Source organism: Anopheles gambiae, chromosome 2, assembly GCF_943734735.2.
Source record: "Anopheles gambiae chromosome 2, idAnoGambNW_F1_1, whole genome shotgun sequence".
Lineage (NCBI taxonomy): Eukaryota > Metazoa > Arthropoda > Insecta > Diptera > Culicidae > Anopheles > Anopheles gambiae.
In genome coordinates this window covers 82,314,206-82,335,326 of record NC_064601.1, presented here as the reverse complement: position 1 = coordinate 82,335,326, position 21,121 = coordinate 82,314,206, and the positions used below count along the sequence as shown (strand labels likewise).

Genomic DNA, 21,121 nt, shown 5'->3' with positions numbered 1-21,121 from the left:
GGAGCTGAGGTCATCGGGTTTGCAGACGATATTGCACTGACTGTCGTAGGAAATAGTGTAGAGGAGGTCGAGTTGCTGTCTACGGATGCTGCCGGCAGGATTGACGATTGGATGCGAGAAATGAAGTTGGAAATAGCACACGCCAAAACGGAATTTATTCTCATAAGTAGCCACAAGGAGGTCCAAAAAGCGCACATAATGGTAGGCACTAAGCAAATAGAATCTATAAGAAGCCTCAAATACCTTGGAGTTATCATAGATGACAGATTAAAGTTCCGAAACCACCTTGAGGAAGTTTGCATAAAGGCCACAAAAACTGCAAACGCGTTGGCTAAATTTACACCCAACATAGGTGGTCCAAGCAGCACAATAAGACGCTTACATGCCAACGTAGCCATTTCTAATATAAGGTATGCAGCACCAGTATGGGCACACATACTAAGAAATAAACAGAACCAGTACGCTATAAATAAGGTGCACCGAAAAATGGCCATACGCGTTGCTAGCGCGTATCGTACCATCTCATATGAAGCAGTATGCGTAATTGCGAGTATGATGCCCCTTTGCATCACCCTAGAGGAGGACTCCGTAAATTTCCAGAGCTCACGCACGGGAGATACTCGTGCTGTATCCCCAAAGGAGGCAAATGAGGAGTCCATGCGAAGATGGCAGGCGGCTTGGAATAACGCTTGTAATGGGAGATGGACCTTCACGCTAATCCCCGATGTAGCTATGTGGATAAACCAGAAACATGGTGACGTGGATTATTTTGTCACGCAGATGCTCTCTGGCCACGGGTGTTTCAGGAGCTACCTCCACAAATTCCGGCACGCTTCTTCACCTCGATGCCCAGTATGTAAGGACAATGACGAGACTGCGGAACATGTAATGTTCTACTGTCCACGTTTCCTAGAGGAGCGCCAGCTGCTTGACACGAAGTGCAGAACCGCCATAAGACAGACCAACCTAGTGCAGCTGATGCTACATAGCGAAGAGTTGTGGGAAGCTGCAACAACATGTATGAGACTGATCCTGACAAGGCTGGACCAGCTGTGGAGAGGAGATCAGGACCTGGGACGCGTGTGAACGTGGTACGGTTTGGAGTGTTTTGTATGTGTGCCCCATGGAGCAGTATGCGAAATGTGAAGTGCTTGGTGTATTGATTGTGAGCTCTATTGCTGTGTGATGTTTGATAGTACTTTGGATCTGTCTCGCGAACTCTGGTTCATTGTGCAATAGCGAGGATGCAATGCTAATGCATAAGCCCTTCCCCAAGAAGCATACCGAAAGGTGAACCCATGGGGAAGGGTATATGGCCCAAGGAGGGGGTTTACTGGGTAAGAATCCCATGTCAACACCCGTGCGACAACGGGAGTCTTTCGAAGATTCCCCCTCCTTGTAAAACAAAAAAAAAAAAACACACACACACACACACACACACATAAGCGTGCGTTTAACAAATGATGACGTAATTATGCATTTCACACATACAAACACCTCGGCATACCTTAAATATCTCTTTCCAAGCCAATTATGTCGAAAAAACTAATAAAAATAGAAAAAATCCTTTTTTTTGTCCAGTAGTGTACCTAGCGGAATTTGGGGCAAGTGTGTCACCTTAAGGATTTCAAGCTATAACTCACTAAAACGTGTTTTTCAAAAGCCGATTTCAATCTCATAACCATTTTACATCTATTTCCTCACTTAAAAATGAGTTTCGCTTGAAAAAAGTGCAAATAAAACAGTTTTTGAAGCGTTTTAAAAAGGGTCCAAAAAGACGTTGTTTTTTGGGCTATGGGGCAAGAGTGCCACTCGTATGGGGCAAGACGGCCACCTGGTTAAAATAACCGTATTTCTTTGATAATTGGAAATTATTACGTTTGTACCACTAGTGTATGTATTCCTACATTTCTTGAGTCACCAATGAACCCCTTTTCATCACAAACTGTATCGCAATATGGGTTGATGCTGGTCTGTTTTTCCGGAGTAGAACACGCTCGTAAAAGCGGACCATACCACTGAACGCTACAACAATGTTTACATTTTTGACAGCTCGCGCCTATGAAAGATGGTGGCACACTTGCCCCAAATAGAGATGGCTCTTTTGCCCCAAAAGATGTTACTTTTTTGAAATTGAATATTTCAGTGACAAAAAGAAAGTTTTTTTCAACTAACCCCACAACAAATTTCACGTTTTCTCAGCTATACGGTGGTGTAAATATTTTCTCGGTTGATTGTTCGCATTTTTGAGAGCTTATTTGGTTGGATGAAAAAAATATAATATTCTGCACAATTTTGAAGCTCACTATAATCAGTTCAAAACAATGCGAAATATCGATTGGTCAATATGAAATCGAACTCAGTATACCTTGTCATTGGAAAGCAACCAACTGTATACACAATTGATCATTAAACTAAAGTTTTTAAGGAAAAATGCTTGGTGGCACTCTTGCCCCGTATGGCACACTTGCCCCAAATTCCTCTATACTTCTTCAACCTTACATGATGCTTTGTCCTAATTAGTACGACGTACTTTTTCTTCTTCTTCTTCTTCTTTGGCACAACAACCGCTGCTGGTCAAGGCCTGTCTATACCCACCTAGTGAATTGAGCTTTAAGGGACTTATTGTTACCATAGCACGATAGTCAGTCCTACGGGGGCACGGTCTATTCGGGACTTGAACTCATGACAGGCATGTTGTTACGTCGCACGAGTTGACGACTGTACCACCAGACCGGCGCCGTACTTTTTATACTGGTGTGATAATCTCAACTTTTCCGCGATCCTCTAAGACTTTCCTTCTGAACATTTCTGGGCTGTTCACTCCCCTTAAGCTCGCGCCGCAATCCTGCTTTAGCTGCTATCATCATGACGTTCAAGAGAAAGAGGCGAAATAACTCCTTACGAGCCAAAACTTATATCTAACATATCATCAACAACATGTCTTTAGGTTAGTTGAGCTTATATGCTTCCAACATTAAGAAAATGCTTCTATTTACATAGCAACGTCGTTTCGTCGCTTGCCAACACAACAAGCAAGGGCACTCGCTAACAACATGCCAATGAAGCAATCACACCCACTATAATTTCCATTTTTCTTCTGTAGGGGTTTCAAATCACTAATTAATGTCCGTAACCGTTTCTTTATTCCAAGCTTGCTCAAATACGACAAATACTTTTTAAACTGCTGACTTCTTCATTTGGAAGACGTTTTAAACAGACTACTAAAACAGATATTGTTGTCTATGTCTAATCAAAGTTAACATTATCGATATTTATGATCACCAATCTATTTCAAGACAAAACTTATTCTATATAACAAAGCTGTACATATTTGCTGTTCACCGCATGTAGCTCCTTTTCCAACAAATATTTGTAAGTCCACTCATCTATTATTATTTTCCATTTTTTTAAACTTATTTATAAATAAATAATGATAACGCCCACTCATTTGCTACTGACACGACCAAAAGACCCATCGGCATTGGTTCTAGTTCCTATCGCGCTAGGCGGACTATAAAATTATGTTGTCATTTACAGATCACATAAAAGATTATAAACAGAAGACACGACTACTTTACTCCTTTCCAGGGGATATCTCAAAAACGCATGCCGTTTTACAAGAAAATTTACCCGGTTCGGGTTACGAGAGAATAGGATAGGCCTGAATAATGCCAAATGCTTCAAATTGTGAGCATCCTGAAATCCACGAGCAAAAGCGTTCTCTGTTGGATTACAAGGGAACTATGAGTGCTTTTTTCAAACTTGCCAGTTCAAAAGCTGTGCCCATAACAAAGATCACGCAATTGAACGCACGAACGCGAATATCCTCAATAAGACAATCAACTATGCTATATGCTCTTCCGCCAAGAAGACTAAGTTAGACATAATGTATGATTATGTGTAATCAATTTTGAGCGATTGTTTTATTTCGTTTCGATATGTTTACATCTTTCCAAAAAACACGAATAGTCTGTGCTTACTATAAAATCTATTGGGTCAGCCAGCACCACAATCATCTAGACAATTCCCTCAGGAGCATCTAGACAATTCATTCAAATTTCGCTCCACATGGTGACCATGAGAGGCTCGTTGTATCATGTCCACAATCAGACTGTTAGAAGACATCCTCATAAAAATGCCTTGAGTGTTTTTTTCACCTGACTGTTATGTTGTCCGGCCGGATGTAATGCGCCACTAGCTAATGATACAAGCCTCACACATTTGGCCCCGAATGTTCCCGGAATCTTATAACAAACACAAACACATGACAATTACCTGTGAACTTCTCCGACCACATTTCATGCCGATTGTGGTTCCTTATTCCTAAATTGCACCGATCCTGTGACTCTATCCACATCGGCTTCCATACGCCATCCGTAGCATATCATCTCTGATGCACTGATCTGTCAAACGCCACGTAGAGCAAACTTTACTTGCATTGCCTTGGTGAATTGTGGAACATTATTGATCATATCCAAGTTAATACAAGTTTAAGTACGCATTTTTTACCAAACTTTTCATTTATCATACATACAAATGCATAGGACATGAATTATTTCTTACTATCTCGATACACCAAGCCAACCCAAACAAGAAAACGTCACTCGGTTTTCGATCGATCTGACGCTGGAGGATGCATTTTGTTTTGCCATTTTAATACACTTTGCTGCTACCATTTATCATTCATTTGATGTACTTTGGTAGGAAAAATGTTAAACTCACTATTTTACCACCCCAGAGGTGTCGGAAATGCGGTTTACAGGAGATATACCACAAAACATCCCATCCTATCGCTGCAGCGTCTCGCAAATCCGCACTTCTATCGCTATTTTCGTCTTCGGTAGAGCTAGTTTAGAGGTAAAGTATACATTTTTTGAAAGCCTAACATTTTGCCAACCCGAAACAATCATCTGATTCAAGTGTTCAGAGCAAATATGTGGTTATTGTCGATAGAAAGTACAACAGTATTTTTGCAACTTTCTTTGACAACCGCATCGAAAATCTGACATAAGCTTTCAATGTGTTTCCTCTCAAGTTCCCAAATTCGAGTCACCCCCGAGCATAGGTGAGCATAAGCATAAACATAAACATTGCTGTGTCAGTGTGTGAGTGAAAGCGAATAACCCCTCAAACAAGCGCGAAAGCAACTACGATGGCCGATTCCGCAGCGACCGAAGTCCCGGCTGCAGCAGCTGCTGCCCCAGCCCCCACGGCCAAGTCACCGAAGAAGCCAAAGGCGGCCGCCGGCCCCAAGAAGCCCAAGCAGCCAGCGGCACATCCTCCGGTCAACGAGATGCTGCTGGCCGCCGTCAAGGCACTCAACGAACGCAACGGTTCCTCGCTGCAGGCGATCAAGAAGTACGTGGCGGCCAACTACAAGGCTGACGTGACCAAGCTGGCCACCTTCTTGAAGAAGGCCCTCAAGACTGCCGTCGCCAACGGCAAGCTGGTCCAGACCAAGGGAACCGGTGCGTCGGGCTCATTCAAGCTCTCGGCCGCAGCTAAGAAGCCAGCGGTGGAGAAGAAGAAGAAGGCAGCGGCCCCCAAGAAGTCGGCCTCTGCCGCGGACAAGAAGAAGAAGACCGCAGCCAAGAAGCCCGCCGGAGAGAAGAAGGCCGCCGCCAAGAAGACCACCAAGAAGGCTGACGGTGCCGCCGCCAAGAAACCGAAGGCCGCCGCAGCTAAGAAACCCAAGGCCGCCGACGGAGCGAAGAAAGCCGCCAAGAAACCGGCAGCCCCGAAGCAGAAATCCACCAAGCCAACCAAGGCCGCGGCTGCCAAGCCGAAAGCACCGAAACCAAAGAAGGCAGCAGCTCCCGCCAAGAAGGCCGCCGCTCCCAAGAAGGCTGCCGCACCCAAGAAAGCCGCTGCCCCCAAAAAGGCAGCTGCAGCCAAGAAGTAAACCACCCACTACACGTTATACTGCATGCTTCTACAACAGCATTGCAATAACGCTCTCTTGGTTCCAAGCAACAGTCCTTTTCAGGACTACAAATCGAATCATTCAAGAACTTCATCATTTCATTCGAACACCTTACATATTACATAGATCGGCGGATTACTCCTGCTCGGTCGAATACTGCATGGCTTGTTCAGCTGGCATGCCATCAAGTTTGTTGTCGTTTCTTTTTCTCTCGTTTTAGATTACATTTTGGCACGCACAACAGGAAATTATCCCAACGGCCAAGCTTTAAGGCCAGCTCACACATCGTCTACTTATTCCCAACTCCGCTGTGATTCCGAAAAACATAGGCAAAACTACATGGATGCAGCAGGCCCTGACTGTCGAAGTATAGCGGAAACGTCTTGTACAGGAAAATCGAACCGTCAAGCGTGCTCCAAGCTCTGCGACCTCTTTATTACCGCAAGTCCTAACTTCTGAATTATCAGAGTAGAAAATGTATGGCTCTGTTTGTGAAAATGACGCTCATCTATTTTGGCGACATCCCAACAATGTTAATACACAAGAACAGGTAATGACGGTTAGTGCATGCTACGACAATGTCCAACGAAACCTCACTATGAACATGCTCTCTAGCGACATACACGCGACGAACATGGTTTTTCGGAGATTGAGGCAGTTTTGCCATACGCCAATGTGCCGTGATAGCTATTGGTACCCTAGCCATTCGGTACAATCATTTACGACCAGTCCATCGATGATGCCTACCCGCAATGTACTGTACTACTCAAATTAAACGGGCTCATCCAAAATTACATTTCTAACTTACCCTTCGTTTGAGGTGCCATATTACATTGAAGGTAGTACCAACAACTGAACGAACCTAATACCTATACCCATTTTAGGATACAGAAATCATCATGTACACCTGTTGGCTTAAAAATAGGAACTTTTTTTTTGGCGGAAAGACATAGTTCTTTTCAGAATTATTTGGTAGCCCTGAAAAGGGCTTTTAAGTGGTGGTTGGGAGGTGGTATTGCGGTGTTCCACAGAGCGAAAACACATTCTAATGGTCAATGTGTTGACCATCATTGTCTTTCACTGCCTGGCAGCGCGTAGCTGCCTCGGATGATGAGTTTCTGTCATGTGCTTACGGGTTTGCGTTTCCCTGGAAGCGTGCCCATGGCGCATCGGCTGAGGGTGCATACTGGTTCTTGAGCTGCTGGTTCCGGAAGCTGCTGATGTTCTTCGGCAAACCGAATGCGCGCTTCTCCGTGGTGCGGCAGCAGCTTCCGAACCTTCCTTCCGCTTCTGAACTCTCCCGGCACCGAACCCAGCGTCGTGTAAACGGCGAGACACCGTCTTCGACGAAACTTGCAATCCAAGTTCCTGCTTGATTCGAGTGCAAGTTTTGGAAGGGTCCGCCCTGCTCTTTTTAACAATCTGCGCGTCAATGTTAGCCGTTGTTTTTCGCGGACGACCTGTCGACTTACCCGTAGCCTCGCTACGAATGGCGTTGTTCACAAACGTCCGCGAACGGTCGAACGCCTTGCAGATTGTCTTTATTGGGACGTTCTCACGAAACATCCCCTGAATATGTTTTCGCTCCTCTGGTGTGCAGTGCTTTCCGCGACCCATGATTATTTTGTGGAATTTTTTAACAGCACAATTTTTCTTTCATTATTGTATGCCTCCACCCTTACCTATGGATTAAAATTGCCACATAGAATGGAAACAACTTAAAAACATGAAAATAATGTGAAATGAAAGTTGATGTTTTACGAGAAGCTTTTTTGACACGCGGCATAAAATGGGCATATCCCTGGGCAAAATGGGCATATGTAAACAAACTGTGAAACGTCAAAACACTGGGGCAATATGGGCCACAACAACTGCGCTTAGGTAATGGTCTATGCTTTTGCGCACGTTTAGTGAAATGTATTTTTCGTTCTATCTTTTGATTTGTTGGTCAGAAAAGCCCTTAAAATTCTTAAAAAAATATGTTATCAAAATTAAAACTGTTTTTAAACGTTCAAATCTTCAAAATCGAATCTTTTGAAGCTGTGCCTGTTATCATTTTTGAGGCGACAAATACAACACCATAGCCTCACCAAGCGCCGTATGTCAAAAGCATCTGCCCATTTTGCCCCAAGCGTAACTGCCCATTTTGCCCCGCTTTCCCCTAAGGCAAAAATTGGCGATTGCAACTTCAGTACGCCTCGCACTCTTGCCGAAAAGAGGCGAAAGAACTCCGTTGGAGCCAAAGCCTCTATAAACTATTCCAACAACAACAACACTCTTGCCGATGACACACCTAGCGCACGCATTGAGCCAAAAATAATACACACACACACACACACACACACACACACACACACACACACACACACACACACACACACACACACACACACACACAAGCGTGCGTTTAACAAATGATGACGTTATTATGCATTTCACACATACAAACACCTCGGCATACCTTAAATATTTCTTTCCAAGCCAATTATGTCGAAAAAACTAATAAAAATAGAAAAAATCCTTTTTTTGTCCAGTAGTGTACCTAGCGGAATTTGGGGCAAGTGTGTCACCTTAAGGATTTCAAGCTATAACTCACTAAAACGTGTTTTTCAAAAGCCGATTTCAATCTCATAACCATTTTACATCTATTTCCTCACTTAAAAATGAGTTTCGCTTGCAAATAAAAGAGTTTTTGAAGCGTTTTAAAAAGGGTCCAAAAAGACGTTGTTTTTTGGGCTATGGGGCAAGAGTGCCACTCGTATGGGCCACCTGGTTAAAATAACCGTATTTCTTTGATAATTGGAAATTATTACGTTTGTACCACTAGTGTATGTATTCCTACATTTCTTGAGTCACCAATGAACCCCTTTTCATCACAAACTGTATCGCAATATGGGTTGATGCTGGTCTGTTTTTCCGGAGTAGAAACCGCTCGTAAAAGCGGACCATACCACTGAACGCTACAACAATGTTTACATTTTTGACAGCTCGCGCCTATGAAAGATGGTGGCACACTTGCCCCAAATAGAGATGGCTCTTTTGCCCCAAAAGTTGTTACTTTTTTGAAATTGAATATTTCAGTGACAAAAAGAAAGTTTTTTTCAACTAACCCCACAACAAATTTCACGTTTTCTCAGCTATACGGTGGTGTAAATATTTTCTCGGTTGATTGTTCGCATGATTTTTGAGAGCTTATTTGGTTGGATGAAAAAAATATAATATTCTGCACAATTTTGAAGCTCAATATAAATCAGTTCAAAACAATGCGAAATATCGATTGGTCAATATGAAATTCGGCTCAGTATACCTTGTCATTGGAAAGCAACCAACAGTATACACAATTGATCATTAAACTAAAGTTTTTAAGGAAAAATGCTTGGTGGCACTCTTGCCCCGTATGGCACACTTGCCCCAAATTCCTCTATACTTCTTCAACCTTACATGATGCTTTGTCCTAATTAGTACGACGTACTTTTTCTTCTTCTTCTTCTTTGGCACAACAACCGCTGCTGGTCAAGGCCTGCCTATACCCACCTAGTGAATTGAGCTTGGCTTTCAGGGACTTATTGTTACCATAGCACGATAGTCAGTCCTACGGGGGCACGGTCTATTCGGGACTTAAACTCATGACAGGCATGTTGTTACGTCGCACGAGTTGACGACTGTACCACCAGACCGGCGCCGTACTTTTTCTACTGGTGTGATAATCTCAACTTTTCCGCGATCCTCTAAGACTTTCCTTCTGAACATTTCTGGGCTGTTCACTCCCCTTAAGCTCGCGCCGCAATCCTGCTTTAGCTGCTATCATCATGACGTTCAAGAGAAAGAGGCGAAAGAACTCCTTACGAGCCAAAACGTCTATCTAACATATTATCAACAACATGTCTTTAGGTTAGTTGAGCTTATATGCTTCCAACATTAAGAAAATGCTTCTATTTACATACTAACGTCGTTTCGTCGCTTGCCAACACAACAAGCAAGGGCACTCGCTAACAACATGCCAATGAAGCAATCACACCTACTCTAATTTCCATTTTTCTTCTGTAGGGGTTTCAAATCACTAATTAATGTCCGTAACCGTTTCTTTATTCCAAGCTTGCTCAAATACGACAAATACTTTTTAAACTGCTGACTTCTTCATTTGGAAGACGTTTTAAACAGACTACTAAAACAGATATTGTTGTCTATGTCTAATCAAAATTAACATTATCGATATTTATGATCACCAATCTATTTCAAGACAAAACTTATTCTATATAACAAAGCTGTACATATTTGCTGTTCACCGCATGTAGCTCTTTTTCCAACATGTGTGAGTATGTCTACTCATCTATTATTATTTTCCATTTTTTTAAACTTATTTATAAATAAATAATGATAACGCCCACTCATTTGCTACTGACACGACCAAAAGACCCATCGGCATTGGTTCTAGTTCCTATCGCGCTAGGCGGACTATAAAATTATGTTGTCATTTACAGATCACATAAAAGATTATAAACAGAAGACACGACTACTTTACTCCTTTCCAGGGGATATCTCAAAAACGCATGCCGTTTTACAAGAAAATTTACCCGGTTCGGGTTACGAGAGAATAGGATAGGCCTGAATAATGCCAAATGCTTCAAATTGTGAGCATCCTGAAATCCACGAGCAAAAGCGTTCTCTGTTGGATTACAAGGGAACTATGAGTGCTTTTTTCAAACTTGCCAGTTCAAAAGCTCTGCCCATAACAAAGATCACGCAATTGAACGCACCAATATCCTCAATAAGACAATCGACTATGCTATATGCTCTTCCGCCAAGAAGACTAAGTTAGACATAATGTATGATTATGTGTAATCAATTTTGAGCGATTGTTTTATTTCGTTTCGATATGTTTACATCTTTCCAAAAAACACGAATAGTCTGTGCTTACTATAAAATCTATTGGGTCAACCAGCACCACAATCATCTAGACAATTCCCTCAGGAGCATCTAGACAATTCATTCAAATTTCGCTCCACATGGTGACCATGAGAGGCTCGTTGTATCATGTCCACAATCAGACTGTTAGAAGACATCCTCATAAAAATGCCTTGAGTGTTTTTTTCACCTGACTGTTATGTTGTCTGGCCGGATGTAATGCGCCACTGGCTAATGATACAAGCCTCACACATTTGGTCCCGAATGTTCCCGGAATCGTATAACAAACACATTGCATGACAATTACCTGTGGACTACACCGACCACATTTCATGCCGATTGTGGTTCCTTATTCCTAAATTGCACCGATCCTGTGACTCGATCCACATCGGCTTCCTTACGCCATCCGTAGCATATCATCTCTGACGCACATCTGTCAAACGCCACGTAGAGCAAACTTTACTTGCATTGCCTTGGTGAATTGTGGAACATTATTGATCATATCCAAGTTAATACAAGTTTAAGTACGCATTTTTTACCAAACTTTTCATTTATCATACATACAAATGCATAGAACATGAATTATTTCTTACTATCTCGATACACCAAGCCAACCCAAACAAGCAAACGTCACTCGGTTTTCGATCGATCTGACGCTGGAGGATGCATTTTGTTTTGCCATTTTAATACACTTTGCTGCTACCATTTATCATTCATTAGATGTACTTTGGTAGGAAAAATGTTAAACTCACTATTTTACCACCCTTGAGGTATCGGAAATGCGGTTTACAGGAGATATACCACAAAACATCCCATCCTATCGCTGCAGCGTCTCGCAAATCCGCACTTCTATCGCTATTTTCGTCTTCGGTAGAGCTAGTTTAGAGGTAAAGTATACATTTTTTGAAAGCCTAACATTTTGCCAACCCGAGACAATCATCTGATTCAAGTGTTCAGAGCAAATATGTGGTTATTGTCGATAGAAAGTACAACAGTATTTTTGCAACTTTCTTTGACAACCGCATCGAAAATCTGACATAAGCTTTCAATGTGTTTCCTCTCAAGTTCCCAAATTCGAGTCACCCCCGAGCATAGGTGAGCATAAGCATAAACATAAACATTGCTGTGTCAGTGTGTGAGTGAAAGCGAATAACCCCTCAAACAAGCGCGAAAGCAACTACGATGGCCGATTCCGCAGCGACCGAAGTCCCGGCTGCAGCAGCTGCTGCCCCAGCCGCCACGGCCAAGTCACCGAAGAAGCCAAAGGCGGCCGCCGGCCCCAAGAAGCCCAAGCAGCCAGCGGCACATCCTCCGGTCAACGAGATGCTGCTGGCCGCCGTCAAGGCACTCAACGAACGCAACGGTTCCTCGCTGCAGGCGATCAAGAAGTACGTGGCGGCCAACTACAAGGCTGACGTGACCAAGCTGGCCACCTTCTTGAAGAAGGCCCTCAAGACTGCCGTCGCCAACGGCAAGCTGGTCCAGACCAAGGGAACCGGTGCGTCGGGCTCATTCAAGCTCTCGGCCGCAGCTAAGAAGCCAGCGGTGGAGAAGAAGAAGAAGGCAGCGGCCCCCAAGAAGTCGGCCTCTGCCGCGGACAAGAAGAAGAAGACCGCAGCCAAGAAGCCCGCCGGAGAGAAGAAGGCCGCCGCCAAGAAGACCACCAAGAAGGCTGACGGTGCCGCCGCCAAGAAACCGAAGGCCGCCGCAGCTAAGAAACCCAAGGCCGCCGACGGAGCGAAGAAAGCCGCCAAGAAACCGGCAGCCCCGAAGCAGAAATCCACCAAGCCATCCAAGGCCGCGGCTGCCAAACCGAAAGCACCGAAACCAAAGAAGGCAGCAGCTCCCGCCAAGAAGGCCGCCGCTCCCAAGAAGGCTGCCGCACCCAAGAAAGCCGCTGCCCCCAAAAAGGCAGCTGTAGCCAAGAAGTAAACCACCTACTACACGTTATACTGCATGCTTCTACAACAGCATTGCAATAACGCTCTCTTGGTTCCAAGCAACAGTCCTTTTCAGGACTACAAATCGAATCATTCAAGAACTTCATCATTTCATTCGAACACCTTACATATTACATAGATCGGCGGATTACATTTCTAACTTACCCTTCGTTTGAGGTGCCATATTACATTGAAGGTAGTACCAACAACTGAACGAACCTAATACCTATACCCATTTTAGGATACAGAAATCATCATGTACACCTGTTGGCTTAAAAATAGGAACTTTTTTTTTGGCGGAAAGACATAGTTCTTTTCAGAATTATTTGGTAACCCTGGAAAGGGCTTTTAAGTGGTGGTTGGGAGGTGGTATTGCGGTGTTCCACAGAGCGAAAACACATTCTAATGGTCAATGTGTTGACCATCATTGTCTTTCACTGCCTGGCAGCGCGTAGCTGCCTCGGATGATGAGTTTCTGTCATGTGCTTACGGGTATGCGTTTCCCTGGAAGCGTGCCCATGGCGCATCGGCTGAGGGTGCATGCTGGTTCTTGAGCTGCTGGTTCCGGAAGCTGCTGATGTTCTTCGGCAAACCGAATGCGCGCTTCTCCGTGGTGCGGCAGCAGCTTCCGAACCTTCCTTCCGCTTCTGAACTCTCCCGGCACCGAACCCAGCGTCGTGTAAACGGCGAGACACCGTCTTCGACGAAACTTGCAATCCAAGTTCCTGCTTGATTCGAGTGCAAGTTTTGGAAGGGTCCGCCCTGCTCTTTTTAACAATCTGCGCGTCAACGTTAGCCGTTGTTTTTCGCGGACGACCTGTCGACTTACCCGTAGCCTCGCTACGAATGGCGTTGTTCACAAACGTCCGCGAACGGTCGAACGCCTTGCAGATTGTCTTTATTGGGACGTTCTCACGAAACAGCCCCTGAATATGTTTTCGCTCCTCTGGTGTGCAGTGCTTTCCGCGACCCATGATTATTTTGTGGAATTTTTTAACAGCAACCTTACACCTTGACAACTAACTGAAGACTGAAGCGCAAAACGGCTTGGCTCTCCTTTTAAACTGCCGCGAAACGCTATCGTCACTCGTAACTCAGTTGCGTGTCGCAACTCGAATGAGATTATATAGAGGAAAGCGGGGCAAAATGGGCATGTTAAGCAGTTTTCTGAATATTCCTTTGAATATGTCACAAAACACAATTTTTATTTCATTATTGTAGGGCTCCACCCTTATCTATGGATTAAAATTGCCACATAGAATGAAAACAACTTAAAAACATGAAAATAATGTGAAATGAAAGTTGATGTTTTATGAGAAGCTTTTTTGACACGCGGCATAAAATGGGCATATCCCTGGGACAAAATGGGCATATGTAAACAAACTGTGAAACGTCAAAACACTGGGGCAATATGGGCCACAACAACTGCGCTTAGGTAATGGTCTATACTTTTGCGCACGTTTCGTGAAATGTATTTTTCGTTCTATCTTTTGATTTGCTGGTCAGAAAAGCCCTTAAAATTCTTAAAAAAATATGTTATCAAAATTAAAACTGTTTTTAAACGTTCAAATCTTCAAAATCGAATCTTTTGAAGCTGTGCCTGTTATCATTTTTGAGGCGACAAATACAACACCATAGCCTCACCAAGCGCCGTATGTCAAAAGCATCTGCCCATTTTGCCCCAAGCGTAACTGCCCATTTTGCCCCACGTAAAGCATTTTTGTATTTTTTGTTATATTAGTAAAAATACGCATTCAATCGCCTTGCTTTCTTCAGACAAATTGTAAAGAAATATCATATCTTTAAAAAATTATCATGAAAAACTTCAACGCATCCCTGTGACACTCGTTTAAGCTTATTTTCGAAATGGCAAAAATTACATCAATATGCTGCTAAACCTTATTTTGCATTTTTCTTAGTTATTTGTTATGTAAGGGTTATGAAACTTACATGGTGTTCATAAAACACTCTAATGAATACATTTTGAGCATTGGAAAGTATCTTTGTAGTCAAATAATGCTTAAATTGAGGGTGCCCATTTTGCCCCACATGCCCATTTTGCCCCGCTTTCCCCTAAGGCAAAAATTGGCGATTGCAACTTCAGTACGCCTCGCACTCTTGCCGAAAAGAGGTGAAAGAACTCCGTTGGAGCCAAAGCCTCTATAAACTATTCCAACAACAACAACACTCTTGCCGATGACACACCTAGCGCACGCATTGAGCCAAAACCCAAGGCAGGCCTTACAACTACACCGATCTCGGGGAAGAGAAACAGGAAGGTGAGAACACCAGAGGAAGCAGAGGAGGTAAAACGGGCAAAGAACGATGCCCCAAATTGTAACCAGATAGCCCCAGAACCTATTGAAGAGCAGGAGAAATCAGAGAGTAGCGAGTTATGGAGCACGGTGGTCAGCAAAAAGGCCAAACGTAAGGCTACAATAGATTCGGCCACAGATGTTGGTCAAGGTAGACCTGGTGCACCAAATGGTCCAACTAAACTGACCTCATGGCGACCGAAAACGGAGGCGATCCTGGTCGAGACAAACGAAGTGTCTACACACAAGTACATACTTCGAAAACTGAAGACTGATCCCGAGCTACAGCCGTTTGGCAAACAAGTCGCACGAGTTAGAAGTACCAAAAATGGAGGTTTACTCTTTGAGCTAAAGAAGAACGATGGTACCTACAGTGAAGATTATTCCGAAAAAATCCAAAAGGTCATCGGAGAATCCGGAAAAGTAAAAACCCTTGGGCAAATGGAGACTGTCGAAATATCTATATCGCTATATCGATGAAGAGACAGAGGCAGCTGATGTCGAACGAGAAGTGCGAAATCAATTTGCCTGCACCGAAGGCTGAAAATTGGAAGTAAGAATGAAATCTTCTTACTCGGGTATGCAGACTGCCATCGTTAAACTTCCAGCAAAGCTAGTGCCGGCGATGACAGCAGCAGGGAAAATACAAATAGGCTGGTCAGTCTGCCCAGTGCGGGTCAGCACTCCGAGCAGAAAATGCTACCGCTGCTGGCAAACGGGCCACATCTCACAGGACTGCAAGGGTCCAGACAGGAGTAAATGCTGCCTGCGCTGCGGAGATGAAGGTCACTTCGCTTCTGCGTGCCAAAAAACTCCTCGATGTGTGTTCTGTCCAGCTCGTTTCAACGCGCATCATTCGAGTGGAGCATTCTGCCCAGTGACGAAAAAAACAACATCATGGAAGTAGTCCAGATAAATCTGAACCACTGTGAAACAGCCCAGGACCTCCTGAGCCAGGTATTGATTGAAGAGGAGGCAGATATTGCTATTATATCAGAGCCTTACAGGGCTCCAATCGGATCTACGAATAGGGTGGCTGATAAAACTGGCGCAGCAGCAATTTGGGCGGTGCGAAGATATCCCATTCAGCGGGTTGTTTCAAAAACGTTCGAGGGCTTCTGCATAGCCGAAGTTAACGGAGTATTCTTTGCCAGCTGCTATGCACCTCCTAGCTGGGAACCAGAAAAATTTAGTGAAATGCTTAACAATCTATGTGCAGCACTGGAGGGATGCAGTCCTTTGGTGATTGCCGGCGACTTTAATGCCTGGGCTGTCGAATGGGGGAGTAAACGGACAAATAACAGAGGAGAGGCAGTGCTCGAAACTTTTGCCCAACTTAATGTAGTTCTGGGAAACGTCGGCTCAACCGCTACCTACAGCAGAAACGAAAGGACATCTATGATAGATATTACGTTCTGTAGCCCATCTCTGGCCTGGCACCTACACTGGCGCGTCAGCGATACTTTTACAGGCAGCGATCATCGTGTGATACGGTATGCTGTCAACAAGGGGCAAATGAGTAAACTAACTTTGGCGACGACAACGGATATAAGAGGTTGGAAAACACAGAGCTTTTGCGAAGACTGGTTTGTAGAGGCCCTGAATTTCGGTGACTTTGGAGACGTTGCAAATCCTTTTCAGCTCGTGTCTGCACTGAGCCGAGCGTGTGACGTCACAATGCCTAGAAGGAAAACACCAATAAACACCAGACCACCGGAATACTAGTGGAATTCTTCGATCAAGAAGCACCGAGCTGAGTGCATTGCTGCTCGTAGGAAACTACAACGCGAGAGCAATCCTTCTAACAGAGAGCTACTGAAAATTATCTACGTCAAGCTAAGATCAGATCTTAAAAGGGAGATAAAGTTGAGCAAAAGAAAAAAAAACCTTGAGCTACGCGACGAAATAGCTCGGAAGCCTTGGGGATTGGCTTTTGAAACTCTTATGGACAAAAGAAGACCCAAGGAGCCTGTGGAAAGATGCCCCGTGAAGCTTCTCCAGATAATCCAGCAGCTGTTTCCTACCCATGGCCCTCCGCTACTGAATTCGATTATCGACTCGCCAGAATCCACCCCTGTGCCTATTACGACCACAGAGATTGAAAAACTCGCAGATCGCCTCAAGTGTGGAAAAGCCCCCGGCCCAGATGGTATCCCCGCTGAAGCAGTCAAAGTGGCCATGAGGATGTTCCCTAGGGTGTTCCAAAAAGTTTTCCACAACATACTTACGACAGGACAGTTTCCATCAGTGTGGAAGAAGCAGTTGTTAGTCCTGATGCCAAAGCCAGGGAAGACTCCAGGGAATTTATCAGCCCTAAGACCACTGGGACTGATCGACGTACTGGCCAAAGCACTGGAAATGGTAATTCTCGATCGCTTGACACCATATACAGAAGGAGAACACGGCTTATCAGATCGTCAGTTCGGTTTCCGCAAGAAGCGCTCCACGGTTGATGCGATACAGGCGGTACTGGTGAAGGGTGATGCTGCCTTTCAACGGAAGCGATGTGGGGCTCGTTACTGCGCGATCATCACCATCGATGTGAAGAACGCCTTCAACTCTGCTAGCTGGGAGGAAATAGCAAAAGCTCTAGAGCGCATGAAAATCCCCTTGCATTTGTGTCGGCTACTGAGAAGCTATCTCAGCGGGCGCGTTCTACAGTATAGCACGGAAGAGGGAACAAAAATAGCTACCATCTCTGCTGGCGTACCGCAAGGATCAGTATTTGGCCCCACCTTGTGGAACATTATGTACAACGGAGTATTAACCCTGGCCCTACCCACAGGAGCTGAGGTCATCGGGTTTGCAGACGATATTGCACTGACTGTCGTAGGAAATAGTGTAGAGGAGGTCGAGTTGCTGTCTACGGATGCTGCCGGCAGGATTGACGATTGGATGCGAGAAATGAAGTTGGAAATAGCACACGCCAAAACGGAATTTATTCTCATAAGTAGCCACAAGGAGGTCCAAAAAGCGCACATAATGGTAGGCACTAAGCAAATAGAATCTATAAGAAGCCTCAAATACCTTGGAGTTATCATAGATGACAGATTAAAGTTCCGAAACCACCTTGAGGAAGTTTGCATAAAGGCCACAAAAACTGCAAACGCGTTGGCTAAATTTACACCCAACATAGGTGGTCCAAGCAGCACAATAAGACGCTTACATGCCAACGTAGCCATTTCTAATATAAGGTATGCAGCACCAGTATGGGCACACATACTAAGAAATAAACAGAACCAGTACGCTATAAATAAGGTGCACCGAAAAATGGCCATACGCGTTGCTAGCGCGTATCGTACCATCTCATATGAAGCAGTATGCGTAATTGCGAGTATGATGCCCCTTTGCATCACCCTAGAGGAGGACTCCGTAAATTTCCAGAGCTCACGCACGGGAGATACTCGTGCTGTATCCCCAAAGGAGGCAAATGAGGAGTCCATGCGAAGATGGCAGGCGGCTTGGAATAACGCTTGTAATGGGAGATGGACCTTCACGCTAATCCCCGATGTAGCTATGTGGATAAACCAGAAACATGGTGACGTGGATTATTTTGTCACGCAGATGCTCTCTGGCCACGGGTGTTTCAGGAGCTACCTCCACAAATTCCGGCACGCTTCTTCACCTCGATGCCCAGTATGTAAGGACAATGACGAGACTGCGGAACATGTAATGTTCTACTGTCCACGTTTCCTAGAGGAGCGCCAGCTGCTTGACACGAAGTGCAGAACCGCCATAAGACAGACCAACCTAGTGCAGCTGATGCTACATAGCGAAGAGTTGTGGGAAGCTGCAACAACATGTATGAGACTGATCCTGACAAGGCTGGACCAGCTGTGGAGAGGAGATCAGGACCTGGGACGCGTGTGAACGTGGTACGGTTTGGAGTGTTTTGTATGTGTGCCCCATGGAGCAGTATGCGAAATGTGAAGTGCTTGGTGTATTGATTGTGAGCTCTATTGCTGTGTGATGTTTGATAGTACTTTGGATCTGTCTCGCGAACTCTGGTTCATTGTGCAATAGCGAGGATGCAATGCTAATGCATAAGCCCTTCCCCAAGAAGCATACCGAAAGGTGAACCCATGGGGAAGGGTATATGGCCCAAGGAGGGGGTTTACTGGGTAAGAATCCCATGTCAACACCCGTGCGACAACGGGAGTCTTTCGAAGATTCCCCCTCCTTGTAAAACAAAAAAAAAAACACACACACACACACACACACATAAGCGTGCGTTTAACAAATGATGACGTAATTATGCATTTCACACATACAAACACCTCGGCATACCTTAAATATCTCTTTCCAAGCCAATTATGTCGAAAAAACTAATAAAAATAGAAAAAATCCTTTTTTTTGTCCAGTAGTGTACCTAGCGGAATTTGGGGCAAGTGTGTCACCTTAAGGATTTCAAGCTATAACTCACTAAAACGTGTTTTTCAAAAGCCGATTTCAATCTCATAACCATTTTACATCTATTTCCTCACTTAAAAATGAGTTTCGCTTGAAAAAAGTGCAAATAAAACAGTTTTTGAAGCGTTTTAAAAAGGGTCCAAAAAGACGTTGTTTTTTGGGCTATGGGGCAAGAGTGCCACTCGTATGGGGCAAGACGGCCACCTGGTTAAAATAACCGTATTTCTTTGATAATTGGAAATTATTACGTTTGTACCACTAGTGTATGTATTCCTACATTTCTTGAGTCACCAATGAACCCCTTTTCATCACAAACTGTATCGCAATATGGGTTGATGCTGGTCTGTTTTTCCGGAGTAGAACACGCTCGTAAAAGCGGACCATACCACTGAACGCTACAACAATGTTTACATTTTTGACAGCTCGCGCCTATGAAAGATGGTGGCACACTTGCCCCAAATAGAGATGGCTCTTTTGCCCCAAAAGTTGTTACTTTTTTGAAATTGAATATTTCAGTGACAAAAAGAAAGTTTTTTTCAACTAACCCCACAACAAATTTCACGTTTTCTCAGCTATACGGTGGTGTAAATATTTTCTCGGTTGATTGTTCGCATTTTTGAGAGCTTATTTGGTTGGATGAAAAAATTATAATATTCTGCACAATTTTGAAGCTCACTATAATCAGTTCAAAACAATGCGAAATATCGATTGGTCAATATGAAATTCGGCTCAGTATACCTTGTCATTGGAAAGCAACCAACTGTATACACAATTGATCATTAAACTAAAGTTTTTAAGGAAAAATGCTTGGTGGCACTCTTGCCCCGTATGGCACACTTGCCCCAAATTCCTCTATACTTCTTCAACCTTACATGATGCTTTGTCCTAATTAGTACGACGTACTTTTTCTTCTTCTTCTTCTTTGGCACAACAACCGCTGCTGGTGAATTGACCCACCTAGTGAATTGAGCTTGGCTTTCAGGGACTTATTGTTACCATAGCACGATAGTCAGTCCTACGGGGGCACGGTCTTTTCGGGACTTGAACTCATGACAGGCATGTTGTTACGTCGCACGAGTTGACGACTGTACCACCAGACCGGCGCCGTACTTTTTCTACTGGTGTGATAATCTCAACTTTTCCGCGATCCTCTAAGACTTTCCTTCTGAACATTTCTGGGCTGTTCACTCCCCTTAAGCTCGCGCCGCAATCCTGTTTTAGCTGCTATCATCATGACGTTCAAGAGAAAGAGGCGAAATAACTCCTTACGAGCCAAAACTTATATCTAACATATCATCAACAACATGTCTTTAGGTTAGTTGAGCTTATATGCTTCCAACATTAAGAAAATGCTTCTATTTACATAGCAACGTCGTTTCGTCGCTTGCCAACACAACAAGCAAGGGCACTCGCTAACAACATGACAATGAAGCAATCACACCCACTATAATTTCCATTTTTCTTCTGTAGGGGTTTCAAATCACTAATTAATGTCCGTAGCCGTTTCTTTATTCCAAGCTTGCTCAAATACGACAAATACTTTTTAAACTGCTGACTTCTTCATTTGGAAGACGTTTTAAACAGACTACTAAAACAGATATTGTTGTCTATGTCTAATCAAAGTT

General features: G+C 44.1%; 2 protein-coding genes and 1 long non-coding RNA gene across 3 annotated transcripts in view; 2 read left to right on the top strand and 1 right to left on the bottom strand.

Annotated features, from left to right (window-relative positions):
• LOC133391888 (uncharacterized) overlaps positions 1-21,121 on the bottom strand; it is a 77,356-nt gene that overhangs the window by 22,080 nt on the left and 34,155 nt on the right. The window lies entirely within an intron of this gene.
• Positions 5,007-6,424, top strand: LOC133391705 (histone H1-like). The gene is made up of 2 exons (XM_061647476.1): positions 5,007-5,901; positions 6,147-6,424. Exons 1-2 carry the CDS (start codon positions 5,156-5,158, stop codon positions 6,238-6,240), a joined length of 840 nt encoding a protein of 279 aa, XP_061503460.1. The 5' UTR covers positions 5,007-5,155; the 3' UTR covers positions 6,241-6,424.
• On the top strand, positions 11,941-12,846 carry LOC1274983 (histone H1). Its single transcript, XM_061648499.1, has one exon. The coding sequence runs from the start codon at positions 12,014-12,016 to the stop codon at positions 12,761-12,763; it is 750 nt and encodes a 249-aa protein (XP_061504483.1). The 5' UTR covers positions 11,941-12,013; the 3' UTR covers positions 12,764-12,846.

Bases quoted from the DNA above. Each gene is read 5' to 3' on its own strand.
- LOC133391705 (XM_061647476.1), top strand. From the start codon at position 5,156: ATGGCCGATTCCGCAGCGACCGAAGTCCCGGCTGCAGCAGCTGCTGCC. The intron at 5,902-6,146 runs GTAAACCACCCA...CTCTCGTTTTAG, and splicing joins AAGGCAGCTGCAGCCAAGAA to ATTACATTTTGGCACGCACA.
- LOC1274983 (XM_061648499.1), top strand. From the start codon at position 12,014: ATGGCCGATTCCGCAGCGACCGAAGTCCCGGCTGCAGCAGCTGCTGCC.